The 15,566-nt window shown below is 36.4% G+C and overlaps 1 protein-coding gene across 1 annotated transcript in view; it reads left to right on the forward strand.

The window, feature by feature from the left end:
• Positions 1–5,573: 5,573 nt before the first annotated feature.
• Positions 5,574–15,566, forward strand: part of gna12a (guanine nucleotide binding protein (G protein) alpha 12a) — a 59,095-nt gene continuing 49,102 nt past the window's right edge. The window contains exon 1 of the mRNA XM_088613431.1: positions 5,574–6,480. Within this exon, the coding sequence (XP_088469557.1) occupies positions 6,163–6,480 (318 nt within the window). The 5' untranslated portion in view covers positions 5,574–6,162. The remainder of the gene's footprint in view (positions 6,481–15,566) is intronic.

Consider the following 15,566-nt stretch of genomic DNA (forward strand, 5'->3'; position numbering starts at 1 on the left):
TCAAGGTTCTGTTGAAAGCGCAGAGAGCATCATGAAGACCAAGGAACACACCAGGCAGGTCCGTAATACTGTTGTGGAGAAGTTTAAAGCCGGATTTGGATACAAAAAGATTTCCCAAGCTTCAAACATCCCAAGGAGCACTGTGCAAGCGATCATCTTGAAATGGAAGGAGTATCAGACCACTGCAAATCTACCAAGACCTGGCCGTCCCTCTAAACTTTCAGCTCAGACAAGGAGAAGACTGATCAGAGATGCAGCCAAGAGGCCCATGATCACTCTGGATGAACTGCAGAGAACTACAGCTGAGGTGGGAGAGTCTGTCCATAGGACAACAATCAGTCTTACACTGCACAAATCTGGCCTTTATGGAAGAGTGGCAAGAAGAAAGCCATTTCTCAAAGATATCCATAAAAAGTCTCGTCTAAAGTTTGCCACAAGCCACCTGGGAGACACCCCAAACATGTGGAAGAAGGTGCTCTGGTCAGATGAAACCAAAATCGAACTTTTTGGCCACAATGCAAAACGATATGTTTGGCGTAAAAGCAACACAGCTCATCACCCTCAACACACCATCCCCACTGTCAAACATGGTGGTGGCAGGATCATGGTTTGGGCCTGCTTTTCTTCAGCAGGGACAGGGAAGATGGTTAAAATTGAGGGGAAGATGGATGCAGCCAAATACAGGACCATTCTGGATGAAAACCTGTTGGAGTCTGCAAAAGACCTGAAACTGGGACGGAGATTTATCTTCCAACAAGACAATGATCCCAAACATACAGCAAAATCTACAAAGGAATGGTTCACAAATAAACGTATCCAGGTGTTTGAATGGCCAAGTCAAAGTCCAGACCTGAATCCAATCGAGAATCTGTGGAAAGAGCTGAAAACTGCTGTTCACAAACGCTCTCCATCCAACCTCACTGAGCTCGAGCTGTTTTGCAAGGAAGAATGGGCAAGAATTTCAGTCTCTCGATGTGCAAAACTGATAGAGACATACCCCAAGCGACTTGCAGCTGTAATCGCAGCAAAAGGTGGCTCTACAAAGTATTAACGCAAGGGGGCCGAATAATTTTGCACGCCCCACTTTTCATTTTTTTATTAGTTAAAAAAGTTTCAAAAATCCAATAGATTTCGTTCCACTTCACAATTGTGTCCCACTTGTTGGTGATTCTTCACATAAAATAAAAAATTTATATCTTTATGTTTGAAGCCTGAAATGTGGCAAAAGGTTGAAAAGTTCAAGGGGGCCGAATACTTTCGCAAGGCACTGTATAGCACTAAGTAAGTTCCTAATAATTTCCCAAAGTTTAAAGCCATTAACTTAAGATTCATATTGGATATGTTTTACTTTTTGGAAAAATATGTGCACAAGAACCATTAACTTAATGTTGCACATAAAATGCACATTTTAAAATACACATTATGTTAACTTCATGCAACACTCAACAATTTCTGCAAATACCCACTGGGTATATTTTGGGGCTTTGTATCACTTTTTATTTTGGTAGAATCACTCAAGATTGTTTGCTGTAGACATAGCTGTAAAAAATGTGCTTCCTTGCAATATTTACTTGTATTCATATACATGTATGCATGCATGTATTCATATATGCATACCTACACAGTTTGTATCAAATGCAAAAGCAAATCTATTAATAAAAAAATTAAAGGTCTTCAAATACACTATGAAACTTGCATTGTTTCTTTTTATCTTTTGATACTTTTCATTGGTGTATAATTCCACCAAAACATGGGTTAAAGTAAGATCTTTCTCCCATGACCATTAGGTACAAACATATTAAATGACAATATTGCTAATAAAGACTGACAGTTAATCAATGTAAAAAAAATACTTGTTTGGAAAATTGATGTTTGTCACTAGGGTTGCTTGCTGCTAAAAGGGTCCAAAAGCATGCCCAGTGAACTGCAGAATTTGGAAGTGTAAGAATCACATTTTGCTCATGTCTCTCAAGTGGTTGATCCTGACTCTTTTAAAATGGACAAATTTAAAACAGAGACCAACTGAGAAAACCTCACTGGTACAGCATGTGCATGGCTAACCACGAGTGAGAATAAAAAAAGCATGTTTATTTGTGACCAACTAGGGGATATTGTAATCATTTAATAACTCTGGGCCAAATTATTAAATCATTTTCTCTACATGAATGAGAATGATTATTTTCTTAAAACATTAAAAATGGCTGAATCTGGCTAAATGTCTGATTTTCTCTGTTTTGACTGCTGTACATCACAGATCTACTTGTGCAGCATGAGTAGAGCAGTTTACACATTATTTTTCTCCACCTTTGCAGAACACTGGAAATTCCTGGATCCAGATTCCACTGAAAACTGCGGCAGGAGAATTAACAGAATGTCATTTTCAATATTTTTCCAAAATAATTATGGGCCAATTTCCTTCTCCCTCAGGGATGACATTTCATAACAAGGGAGACATCTTGTAACAACCCTAATAGATCCAAAACTATTCACAGTAGGTTTCCAAACTGAAATATAATTTTATTAAAAGAACTTTGTACTGTAAGTCAAGACTTTTACAGTAGTATAATCTACCTTTAAAAGATAATGCTCATACCAGACACAGCAGCTCATTGGGCCAGAACTCATCCTGATTTCTGTTGCATTCAGTGGACTAGAGAGCACAAGACTCCTCTCCTGATGGAAAGATACATCACAGTGATTACCCCCAACAATGCTGTTCACACTTAGAAAGCTGGTTGGACTGAACCAAATTGGGTAAAGTACTGTACCTCACTCATGGTGCAACAGCATATCTAACAAATGCACTGGCCTTTTCATGCAAATATCGCCCGCAAGCAAATGCACTACACCCACTTCTGTCTCCCTATGACACGAGCAGTTGTCTCAGCACCTATCCTTGGTACATAAAAATTTACCAGACCCTTGGAAATCAAAGAGACTTGGAAGTTCTTGCATGACAAGGCATGTTCTCTTTAATGCACAGCAATCTACTTAACAGGCTGAAAACTAGTAAAACCATATTGAGTAATAAAAAGAAAGGGTCAGACTTCTTAGCTAACTCTAGAGATTGAATAATTTAAAACAAGGCAAGAATATCACACTACATACTAACAAGGACTGAGCTCCAAGGTAAATTGCTGAGCCACGGGCAAAGGGTCAATGCAGAAGGAAATAAGAAATTATTTGCATTGTTTCATATATTACTTATTATTTTTGCTTTATTATTTTCTTTTCAAATAACCAGCGTTTCTCATATTGAACACAGAACAATAAGAAACAAGTTTGTATTTTATTATTACACAAGAAGAAATGGTGCTTATATAAAATTGTTACTAACATTTCTGTGGAGGAAAGATGACAATTTTTGTATGTAGTGCATGGTTATTTAATTCACATATAGAGAACATTCACGACGACGGTTAACTCGTGGTTGCTTCTAACTGAAATTAAAGATAAATTGTTTTTTAAAAGAAATTACAAAATTTAAACTCCGAATTTTCTTACTCTTTGCATCTGTTACCTATTCAAGATAATAGCCTTGTGGTGTCCATGACTTAACAGAAGTGCGTCAATTCAACGTTAAAGCGGTTAATGTTTTACCGCAGATCACTGCCACAGTAATTCTGTCGTGGGCAGAAGGAAAAGGACCGAACGATAGTCTCACAGTGCCCCCTGTCGCTGGCAATGAATAATGTACTTGTACCTGATAATTTTTGCGAGCCGTCTTCTATCACGTCTTCGGGTCCATATGAACCAAAAAATGACCTTTTGATGAAGTTAAGAACAATTAAGGATACGCCTAGCCTGCAAACAATCTGAAAAAAAATGAAAAATATAACTAGAATCAACCTGTTGTGGAGTTGATAAAGCGCTCTGCCATTAATAGAAAATCCTTCAGTAACTTAGAATCAACTAAAAAGGTACAGGTTCTTACACTGACATCTGCGTATCCATTTTTGAATGTAATCCTCGTGATTAAATATATCAAGAAGGTAGTGAAGACAGACTGTAAAGGTAATAAACACAACAGGAAATTGTGTGTTATTTATAGTTTTGGGACAAAAGACAATTGGTGAGGAGACGTGACTATAATGTTGCATAGGTTAAATAATTAAAATATTAAATGAAAACGAACCAATTTTTTTTAACAACAGACAAGACTTAGGTGACAAAATAGAAGTTAGACACAGTTCCCACAGTCAGGAAACCCTGAAGAGACTTTTCAGATGAGGAATTCCGATAAATTGAAACAGTAGAGTTTGTATTAATGTGGAATTCAGTGTTGTCTTGTAGTAATTTGAAAAACGGTAGTTCTCTTTGAAATTTTTGAATTGCTGAATTGCTGTCATTAACTGTATGAACGTGAATTTCTTCTCACAGTTTGAAGCTGTTATACAGATGCGTGAATAAAATATTGTATAAATGTCACACTTTTTCGAAACAGCAGGGCGCGCTGTTCTATAAGAAACTATTTCGCAGAAATTACCGTGACTCGTAAAGAAGCACATAGTGAGTTGTCATTTTGTGTACATGTGTGTACGTGCTCACAGCTGAAGAAGGCTCGACGGCCACAACGTTGAGTTTTCTTTCTTCTCTTTTCAGCATGGAATAAACCTATTACTTGTTCCTTTGCAGCCTACGCATGCTGATGCAGCTACCCACCTGAACTATGTTGTGTACATGTCGTATATGGTGCAGAAAATAAACGCTGACTAGGGAAATGTTTTAAAATTATGCATGGGTCAAAACTGACATTAACAGGGTAATATTTACCCTCGTGACTCATTAAAAATGACTGTTTCGTGCATAAAAGCAAAAAATAATAAATCAGTTTTATTAATAAATCAAAATAATAAATCAGCACTATTTAACTTTTTTAAAAAACATTTGCAGCGGTATATGTAAATTGTCTTAAACATTTTGACAACGCATATATTCCTAAATATAACATTTCAAATAGCATTTTCAATGTGAAAATATACAATGAATGCGATAGATATTCAAGATCTTTCAGTGATTTTACTATTTTCGGCTAGTTTAGATGCATTACTGGTACCTTCTCGCTCAGAGCAGTGCTGGATATTCAGGAGATGTATTTGTCATAAAGCTGACATCTATTTTATTAACGTTTCAGGCAATGATATTTTAAAAAGCATACCACGGTAAATGTTCCTAATTATATAAATGAATCAGAAGATCGACGTCATCTCTAATGAATAGATCCATTTTATAAAAAAGTTTCAAAACTTTTAAAAATACATCTTTTGGATGGTCTCCGACTTAACCGAGAAGAGTTAAACCGAGGACTGTGCATTTTTTAGAACGGTACTATTACACGCCCCCCCATTTAAAAAAACGCCCTCTCCATTCGATAATCACCATAACGCACTGCTTTTCCAGACTATGACATCCTATGGAAAAAATCGACCCCGACCCAAAGAAAATCATATCCCCAAGTTCAACACGATTTCAATCCAATAATGTCCTGACCTCTACGCACCTCCCCTTGCAGCCCTGCAACTTCGCTCCCCCTACTGGCGTTTCCCAGATGTGCGCTTGCAAAACGAGTTCAGATAGGCTGGGATCTCAATGGGCCGACAGCGGAACAAAGTTATCAAACAAAGCGGCGTATTAGTTTCAGAATTCCAGAAGTAAGGGGAGTGTTAGGACCAGCGTCCGAGGACTTCAGGACTGTTAGGTGGTTGACGTTTTCATTTTTGGGCCAGTGAAAGTTGTGTTCTAACTTTTGTGTTTTCTTTTTGATTCAGAGAGTATATGCGTTCTTCTGTAATTTGAGAATATTTTAAGGACGGATTTAACCAAGATAGTATTTTTCCTCCTGGATATTTCGCGATTTTTAAAAATCCTTTCCTAAAACCGAATTGGGGACAGCACTTATTCTGCAACAGATCAAACATGTTTAAGAAACCACCGGGAATACTTTAAATGTTGCAGGTCTCTTCTGTATGTTCATTTTGAGAACATTTTGGGATTTGATTTTTTTTAAGAATAAGAGGATTGTTAGATTTTAAAGAAGTCGACACAACAAAGCTGTTTACCGTGTATCTGAATTTGTGAATTAATGCTTCAAGGGCAATTTCCTACAAACAAATGCAAAGGGTTTTGAAATTAAGAACATAAAGCTGTCTATATTTCGCAACGATGTCTGGCGTGGTGCGCACCCTAAGCCGGTGTTTGCTCCCAGCCGAAGCCAGTCGGGAGCGAAGCAATAGCAAAGAGAGGAGACGGGATCGGGACTTGAGCCAGGAGCGAGAAGATCGTCGCCGCAGTCGGGAAATTGATTCCATGTTAGCCCGAGAGAGACGCTCCATCCGCCGCTTGGTTAAAATTTTGCTGCTTGGAGCTGGAGAGAGTGGCAAGTCGACTTTCTTAAAGCAAATGAGGATTATTCATGGCAAAGAATTTGACCAGAAAGCACTACTGGATTTTCGAGATACTATATTTGAGAACATTATCAAGGTAATGGCAATCAAGACCTACAGTAGATAAATAATTGTATACGGTAATCTAAAAAAACCCCAACGAAATGCGTTTTACATATAGGTTACTCTTGTTTTCAGATTTTGTAAAGAACTATTAAACTACATTTCCTTGAGAGTTTGTTGTTGGTGTTCCAAAATTCTAATGTTATTTTATTAGAAAGGACATATTCCAGCACAGTTACCATATATAGAATTTAAAGTGCATATTGTTAATTTACAAATTGGCAGTTTTATCGTCTTTCTTAATGTCCACTTATCTCGAATTTGCGTTTGCGCAATGTGCACAGGTCTTTCTTGACGAGTTTACGCAAACCGCGCAGCTGAACCCCCAAAAAAGGGTGACTGGTGTCCTGACTAAGTCAGGAAACACTTTAATCAGTGATTTTACAGTACGCATCCAGACCTGTAATTAATGTAGCAAACGGACAGTTTCACTTTCAGGCGTTTCCCAACAAAAAGTCATTTATGGCAAGGAACAGTTTGCCGTTTGATATCTGGTAAAAGTACAAAGTTGATGTTGAAGCTTTTCAAATTTACTTTAAAAAGATAAGAACTTTACAATCGTGAGTTGGGTCAGTTCATGAAGAATTGCCCCATGTTTTTGAGTATCATTTATACTCAGCACAGTTAAACCCTTGGGCAACTCTTCATGTGGTTTGTTTTTTTCAAGAGAGCAAGTGTTACATTGTATTTAGGAATAAAAACTCCAGAGTAAGCGGTTTAACTTGCACTTGATTCTAGGGGTCTTGCACTGCTTCAGGCTGGCATGTGAATTTTGCATCTCTAGGTAGAGTCTTCAGTAACCGCTTGACCCTGAAATATGTTGTGCTGAAGTCTTTGTGATGCTTGTTTTGTTGTATTGTTGTGTTGGTCTCTGCCACAAAACAGTTTTGCCCCAGGGGATAATAAAACTTTAATTGAATTGATTCTTAGAGGATCAAGGTGTGCCAGAGCGGAATCTTAACAAGGACAGGGTGCAAAATGGGACTACCTTCTGAATGGTGGGAGAGCATCTATCCAACCATCCTTCCATTTTATATCCACTTCTTTCAATTCAGGGTCAAAGTACACCTAAGAGTATCACAGGTGTTAAGCGTGAAGATCAGTGTTCAAGGTATTCACCATCCTTTTATTGCAGATGTGTACTGTAAATTGCTGGATGCTCTATCAAAAGAATTGATTAAATCAAAGCTGTTGTAAACATGAAATTCAGAACTGAATGTAAAGTAGCATCCTATGAACACTTGAGAAAGATTAATTTTATGCATAATTAAACTAGGTCAGTGAGCCCTAGGTGGAAACCTTGGTGGGAACTATGTCTGTTGGTTTTTGTCCCTGCTGAGTTCTTAATCACTAATGCTGACTAATTAATTGGTCTGTTTTTTTTGTTTGAACTGTTTGTAAATTTTGCACCATCTTTCATTTATTGCAATCTCCTCAACCTAGACTAGGGGCTTGTGCCCTCATTTCTGTCTAAGCAGCTGTTAATGGGTAATCAGTTTGCGATGAGCAGAGATGGGTGTGAATGACAGTGTATCAAGTATTCCCCACAACAAGCTTTGTTTTTAACATATGAGATGACACATCTAAATGTGAGGATTTACATCCATTTTCAAACCTAGGTGTCTCCTAGGACCAGTGTTGGGGACCACTGGACTAGGTTATGGAGTTAAGTGAGGTGCTGTTTTTGGGGGCTGACATCTTGGTGAATACAGGTAGGTGGGGAGGTCTGTAGTTTCATAGAGCTGAAGAGTAATCAAATGTCACGTAGGTGTGATAATGAATGGTTTGCTGTAAAAGCTGTGCGACATATTGTGGCAGCTTTTTTGAACTTTTAAAAGTACAATTACAATTGTGAGAAACAACTTAAATCACCTTTTATTCAGTGATGCTTGTACTCGTTTAAAGGGAAACTTCAACGCTATTTTTATATTTCTGGGTTAGAACGAATTGGCATTGATGAGTGCATTTCAAACCATAATGGAAGTAAAATGTACAGTGTGACATGTAAAACATCCAGTTATATCACAAAATAGACAAGTTTCAGGTATGCACAGCACCATATTCTGCGATTTGGAATGAGGCAACAGAACTTCAGATGATGAGAAATTGCCTTATTACATTATAAACAAGCAGATCTGTTATTTAATCTCTTTTAATTCAATATAAATGTTCCTCTTGACTTTTAGATGGTTCTGCAGACATATACTACTTGCTTGTTTACTGCAGATCTCGTTTGAACATGTCAGGCGCACAACCTGTACTTATTCGGTCGTATGTCACATTAGGTTAGACAGTACAGTGACTAGTGAGCAGGAAAGGCTACTTCATATTCCATTTTGCGCAAACTCTCATTCTTGTCAATGGCGAGACCAGGATTTTCAACAACATGGTGACTATTCAGTACTTTTACAAAGCTCACGATTTTGTGCTTAATTGAGAATTTGTAAAATGTTGCAATTCTGTCAATGCATTTATTCTGTGATGGAAATTTAATAACCAGTCTGAGAAATTGGGATAGCAGGTCCCCTTTAAGGGTTAGCCACACTCACACACCTGTCTTATGGTAGCTTTTTAAATTGTTCTTTATGAAGTTTAAACAATATTGATTTAACAAGGATGTTTACCAGGAAGCATGCATCTGTAAATATAGAATTTATGTAGTTCATGCCTGTCTCCTTTTCTGTTCAAATAAATGTGCAAGCAGTGAATTCTAAATACAGTATACGTATTTTTAAAAAAGTTCAAACATCTCAGTGAAGACTCTAATAATAGCTAAAATTGGTTTACTTGAGGAAAAAATGATTTAATCTAAGCCAGTACAACTGCACTGCTATATCTTTACCTTCATAATAAGCAGTTGCTCTAGCCTCAGTACATTTTGCCCTCGGCTCTGGTAACCATTTTAAAATCAGTCTTATTTTTTATTGCAGAGCTATAATTTTAAACGGCAGTAAAAGGCTAAAGATGAAAGTTTGAACAGCTCACTTTTAGCAGCTTGCAGCTAACCACCTTGGCTTTTTTGGAGCAATCATCAAAGGACAATTTATGTCCACCACTGTTTATAAGAGTAGAGAGAGATCAGATGGAGTTATGTAGTGTTCACAGATCTCTATCAGTAGTTATTGCAGAATTAATTATTTTGAGCAGATAAGATGTGGTAAAAAAATGACAAATAAACATCTGAGGTAATACATTTCTGACTATTGTCACTGCATTTTAGCAGCCAACAAATTCTGCAGACATAATCATGATGAATTGTTTTTGACTGAATATGTCATCTCCCATTGAAGAATCTGCTTATGTTGCAGTATGAGAGTTGTTAAGTCAAGGAATATGGTGGAATAATGTTGTTGATCTAGCCATGTCATAATGAATATAATGTTGTCTATCAATCTTGCCCCCTTCTCTGCACATTGTTTTATTTTGGATCTGCCTTGTGCTGTAATTTTTACCTGTGCTTGCCTTAAATCACAGTGCACCAAAATCATGCCAATCTTGAAATAAATACACGTCTTGGGTTATACAGCAGACTTCTAAAAGAAGATACAAAAGTACTAAAAAGTATTCTAACCCGGTTGCTGTGGTTATGTAATGTTTATATACTTATACCATAGGATTTGTTCTTGGAGTAAATTATATAGCTTGTATATATGCACAAATATAACTTTTGTGCTGTTGTCCTAAATAGCTACTCATTTGTTGTAATGCACACTAATATTTAATTCCTTTCACAAATATTACAACATATGCAATCATTTTCAATATGCAACATTAATAGAAAAATATTTACAACCTTCTGAATAAAGCTCTATTGTGCAAAACCAATTAATATTAGTTAACAGGAACTCTGAATTCAATGGCTTTTGCTTTAGGAAATAATCTCCCACAACACCCTTATGTAGTTGTCAGAAATGGAAATGTTCTGTACTCCCATTATTTTAGTGGAAAGCAAGCTATTATTGAACTAATAAATTTTTTATGACAATATAAAGAATAAAAATTGTTTTGCCGGGCAATTAGAGTCTATGTAACACAAGAATTGCTGATTAATTAAAGGTATGGGAACTTAATTTCTAATCAGGCTGTTAAAAACTTATACTTTAATGTTCTTGTCTATTTTTTTCTCTTAGCCAATAATCTTGCTGTTCAAACATGGATTTGTGAGGCACAAGACTGCTTTAGGTCCTGGGCATGAAGTAGATCAGTAGCAGTTGGGGATCCTTTTATTGATGCATGGTTTCTGCAAGTTGGAACAGAACAAGTGTTAACTTGCTTCAGGGTTTCATATTCTCACAATGACAGAATAACTTTCTTAAATCTGTTTGCTGGGATTATATGTGCATGTAAAATGGAAAGGTTTTTTGGATACAGTCTCATCTTTTTTTAAAGAAGGAAAAGAAAGAAGGACAAAATTATGAGCAAAAGAATAGCAACATGTCACCTCCAGAGCTTACCTGTCATAACCAAAATCAACTCGTACATCAAATGTGCAGCTCTCTATGTGAGAATGTTGCTGTCTTCTGTGCTCAGCGTTATTGTAAAGATGCAATGCCTCTTAGGATCAGGGAATGGTAGAGTTTTAGCTGCACATTTCTTTCCCCATCCCCTCTGCCAGCTCCCAATTCCAACAGCATTCCAACAGCATTTTCCAACAGATAAATTAGTGGTTCTTAACCTGAGATGTATATACTCCCTGGAGGTGCGAAATACCCTTTTTGGGGGTGAGAGACATGCCAGTTTTTTTAGAAGATTAATCATCAAAAACATAATAAATACAGGCACTTTAGTACAACTATTTTGTTTAATCAAATCTGGGTTTGAGATAACACATGAAGAATTAAATTAAGTTTTTTAATTTTACTGTGAAATTAATGTGTATTATTCTATCTCTTTCATTCTCTAGAGATAGAATGTGATAGATTCTGTTGTGATATATTTTAGGTTTAAAGAATTGACCTACTTCAATGATTTTTGATAAAGGGTGAAAGAACATACAGTATTTTGAGAACCACAGAGGTGAAGGCTGCAGTAAAGGTTAAGAACCACTGGTCTAAATCCTTCAGCTTTTGGATGATATCAGAACCCCCCACCCAACCCCCAGTGCCACTGTATTTATCATCTCTTTTGTTCTTTCAACAACACACTGTTGGAAAGTGACAGTCCTCTTGGAGAAAGTTGTGCTAGGTAGGTGGTCTTTTAATTCAGAAGATATTCAAAGTCTTTTCAGGAAAAACTGGAGGAATACAGAAGTTAGTTTTCCTTTTACTTGGCTGACCACTTTTCATGTGTATGACCTCCCCTTATCTCTTCTATATCTGCTTTTTTCTTTATATACGAAAAGGGAGGAGCAAAGGCCTTTGAGTTTATGAAGAACATGAAGTACTTGATTTTACGGTTATGATTTCAGATACAGAAGGACTTTCACTACTTTAGCATAAGTAGGTCATTTTGAGGAGATAACCTAGTTAAAACTGCAAATTGAGAAGATTGGGGTGGGTGAATTGTCCAGGATTAATGACGAAAAGAGGAATCTGTAGAAACAGGATTGGTTTGAATGATAAAACTGTTGCCTTGCATTTGAAAAGGCTAATAGGAAGTTTTCTGAACAAAACAGAAACAATGCAGAAGTTTGCATTCTGGTATGACAATGAAAAAGGAAAGTTTTATAAAAATGTGCTATATACTAGTGTACTTTTTATAATATTATAACAGTGTTAAAAAGGAAACATTGGGGTGTTTTGATGCTCTTCTGTACTGTAGATATTACCATTTACTGTTTGTACTTACAGTATAGTGCTGTGCTGATTGTAAGCTGTTAATAAGTCATCAGCTGCTGTCTGATACAGTATATTTCTATATTTCCTCTTTACTACTTTAGCAAGTATTTGAATGTTTTATATTTTTTAAGTCTGCTGCTAAGTTCCATGCATAAAATAATGCATTTTTGCTTGGACATTGTTCCTTTCATATGCAGGGTGTTGTCTTTTAGTCAAAGAGTTGTGAAAAAGATTCCTGACCATGTAATTTGCACAAAGAGTGGTCTGCAGTGCAGTCTCACAAGTTAAGCATGTTAACAGATGCTTTTTGTTTATGTGAAGATGATACATGATAAGCTCCAGTAAGTGACAAGAGCTGAGTAATAAAAAGACTTGCTTGTCTGTTTTGTGAAAAGAAGACCTGTTTTTTTTCACCAGGCAGGGGGAATCGAGCCTCGAGCTTGACCCCCCCCCCCCCCCTCCATTTCTGGAGACTTTTGATGATAAGGGTGATGATTCTTTCTGGGTGTGTCCTTGATTGTTTTAGAAGAAATCTTATCTTGCTTGATCTCCATGTCAATGGTTTTCTGGTAGATGCAAGCTGATGTAGACTTGTAAAATAGGTTTTGTTTTGTTCTTTTTGAAAGCAATGCAACAATGCAGTTTTCATATAAAACAGAAAAGATTTGTACATATTTGCACAGCTGGGATTTACTAAAGTGATTTTAATATAATATCTTGCTTAAGGCTACGACTTTTCCTACTTTGGTTTTGGTTCCACAGCCCTCCAGTAGTCCAGAGTCGTAACCACTTTGTCACAATACTGCAAAGTTGCACAAAACGTTGTGCGTTGAAATGATATAGGGTTGTTGTTGGCACACCCCTAAAAATAGCACACCCCCTAAACTGGTAACATGACAATATACCAACATATACCAATATACCAAGTTCTTATTTCATTCTTCATCCCCAGTAATACACTCATCCAACATTAGTTACGCAAGATTTCTTTCTACAGGAAATGACCCCTGACACTACCTGGTGTTGTTTCATTCTCCCTCAATGCACGTCACCACAGATTCATGTTAATTGCTTTATGAGTCAAAAACTGAAACCAAGTTTAGCTTGACCAAAGCAGTTATTACTGTTGTTCTAATGCATCTGTTTGCCACTGTTTTATGCTTGGGTATTAAGTCTCATTATGAATCATCTTCCTGTTAGTTTGTTCTCTGTGTCTTATGTGATCTACAGTAAAGCTCATATCGTCTCCAACATGCAGTTTGGCGTTTCCATCCTTTTGAAAAATTGAATCCCTCTAATCCAAATGCATTTCTTAGCTGAATAGTTTCACAGTAGAGCTACATAGAGCATTAACAGAGACAGTGGAGAGGTCACGGTAGTTTTATGAAAATGTCACAGAACTCATTGCAAAAAATGTTTGGTGTTCAGTTTAAAAAAACAGTTAAAAAAATGTAATATATAGTGTTTTGTGCACCAATAAATTCCTTGTAATCTAAAGATGACTTTACTTAAGTCCGTGTGCAATGAATTTTATGAATATTGAATATCTGGTATAAGTTAAGATCCCTGGAAAAGGGTGTTTTGGGGTTTATTTTCTTTAGTAAGCAGGAGAGATGTTGGAATTCTGTCACATGAAGTGCCATTTAAAGACACCTCTGTTGATGTTTCACAATGAATGTTAGTTCTTTGCTCAGTTGCTTGAGATGGGGAGTTTGAATTTGTTTGCACATTTCCAAAGGTCGGCAGCAGTATCAAGTAAGAGTCAACAAGAGTGCTGTGGTGAGCAGGGTGTATTTAGCCAGCAGTTGCTCTGCTATCAGTGATGATTTCAGAGTAAATATAATTTAACTGCCTGCCTGCAGCTGTGAGGCAGTTTGTTATCGTAGCTGTAAAGAAAAATTTCACTGCATGACTTTTTTGGAGGCTTTAGTTTAGTAAGTTTTGTTTTATATAAGATAAAAAACTGTACTGTACAAACTGCATGTTTGAGTGGGTGGTGGGCATTGGCTGCAAAGGACAAAGTAAAGATTTATTCCTCACCACAGAAGGCTCATTTTATCTCTGGAATAATTAAAACCTTATTAAATGCATTGATTAATTAAGCCTGTTTTGATTAGTTTCAGCTCCTGTAAAGTCAATATTCAACATTTATTGCAAATCAGTGTTTTTAAAAAGGTTTAGTTTACTAGCTTAGATTTCAATTGGAATATAAACAGAGAGACTGTATTATTGGGTTATTAATTTCAGTCAAACTTGATTTTTGTAGGGTAGATGCCAATGCACTTGATCATAAGCATACAGAATAAGTTTAAGATTAAGGTGCTGCTTAAGAAATTAGGTAACACTTGTTGTTGCTCTCCCTGAGTGACACTGTTTTAAATTAGTGTCAAGTTTTTTTGTTAATATTTTTGTTTATTTAATCTTTCTGAGCCAAATTTTGGATATGAAATCATCTATGTAACAGCTGCACTCAGATGATAACACAAAGCTTGTTAAATAACTGTTAGTTTAAATAACTGATAGTTTTAGTATTCTAACGTAATGCTTAAATATTATCCATTAATGTTAGGAATCCATTAAATATTTGTTGGTTTAATAATTGCCTTGTGGGCCAGCATTTGTAATATCCATGCTACCTCACCTTTTTCTAATGTTTTGAAAGAATATTGAAACCATAAAGTATTTCAAAGAAAGGTAAGTTTGGTTACAGACCTGTAAGCTTCCAAACCTGCTTTCTGTGTTTTCAGTATTAGGTGTGTCGATAAATTACAAGCACAGAAGTTGATCAGTTGATGCCTTAAATAGGAACTTGTCTTTAAAGGTTTTAACTGGGCAACATTACGTACATCATACTTTAAAACGTTTCTCATTTGTTTGATGTTAAGCTAGTTAAAATGTAAATGTAACTTGCAAATCTGACAAAATCATTAAGGGGGATACAGGACACTTTATAAACTAAGCTATTAGTTGCCTGTGGATTTTGTTTAGGGTCATTTACAGACAAATTAAATGTTAAACACATCTTTTCCATGTGCATGTTGCGATGGTTACCAATGTTTCTGTATTGGTTTTCAATAATTAGGGATTCTGTAATGCATCTTATGCAATGAAAACTCAATATATCTGGTAGATGATGTCCTGAGTTAACCACTGCTGAAGGATTTAAAACAATGTATAGAGGATCAACTGGTTAGCTTGTATGTCCAAAGATTTCTGGTTTTAATTGTAATATGTTTAAAATTTTATAATCAGCCAATTTGGACTCTCAGATCTCCAGCTGTTT

The sequence above is a fragment of the Lepisosteus platostomus genome, chromosome 19 (assembly GCF_059453375.1).
Source record: "Lepisosteus platostomus isolate fLepPlt1 chromosome 19, fLepPlt1.hap1, whole genome shotgun sequence".
In the NCBI taxonomy this organism is placed as follows: Eukaryota; Metazoa; Chordata; class Actinopteri; order Semionotiformes; family Lepisosteidae; genus Lepisosteus; species Lepisosteus platostomus.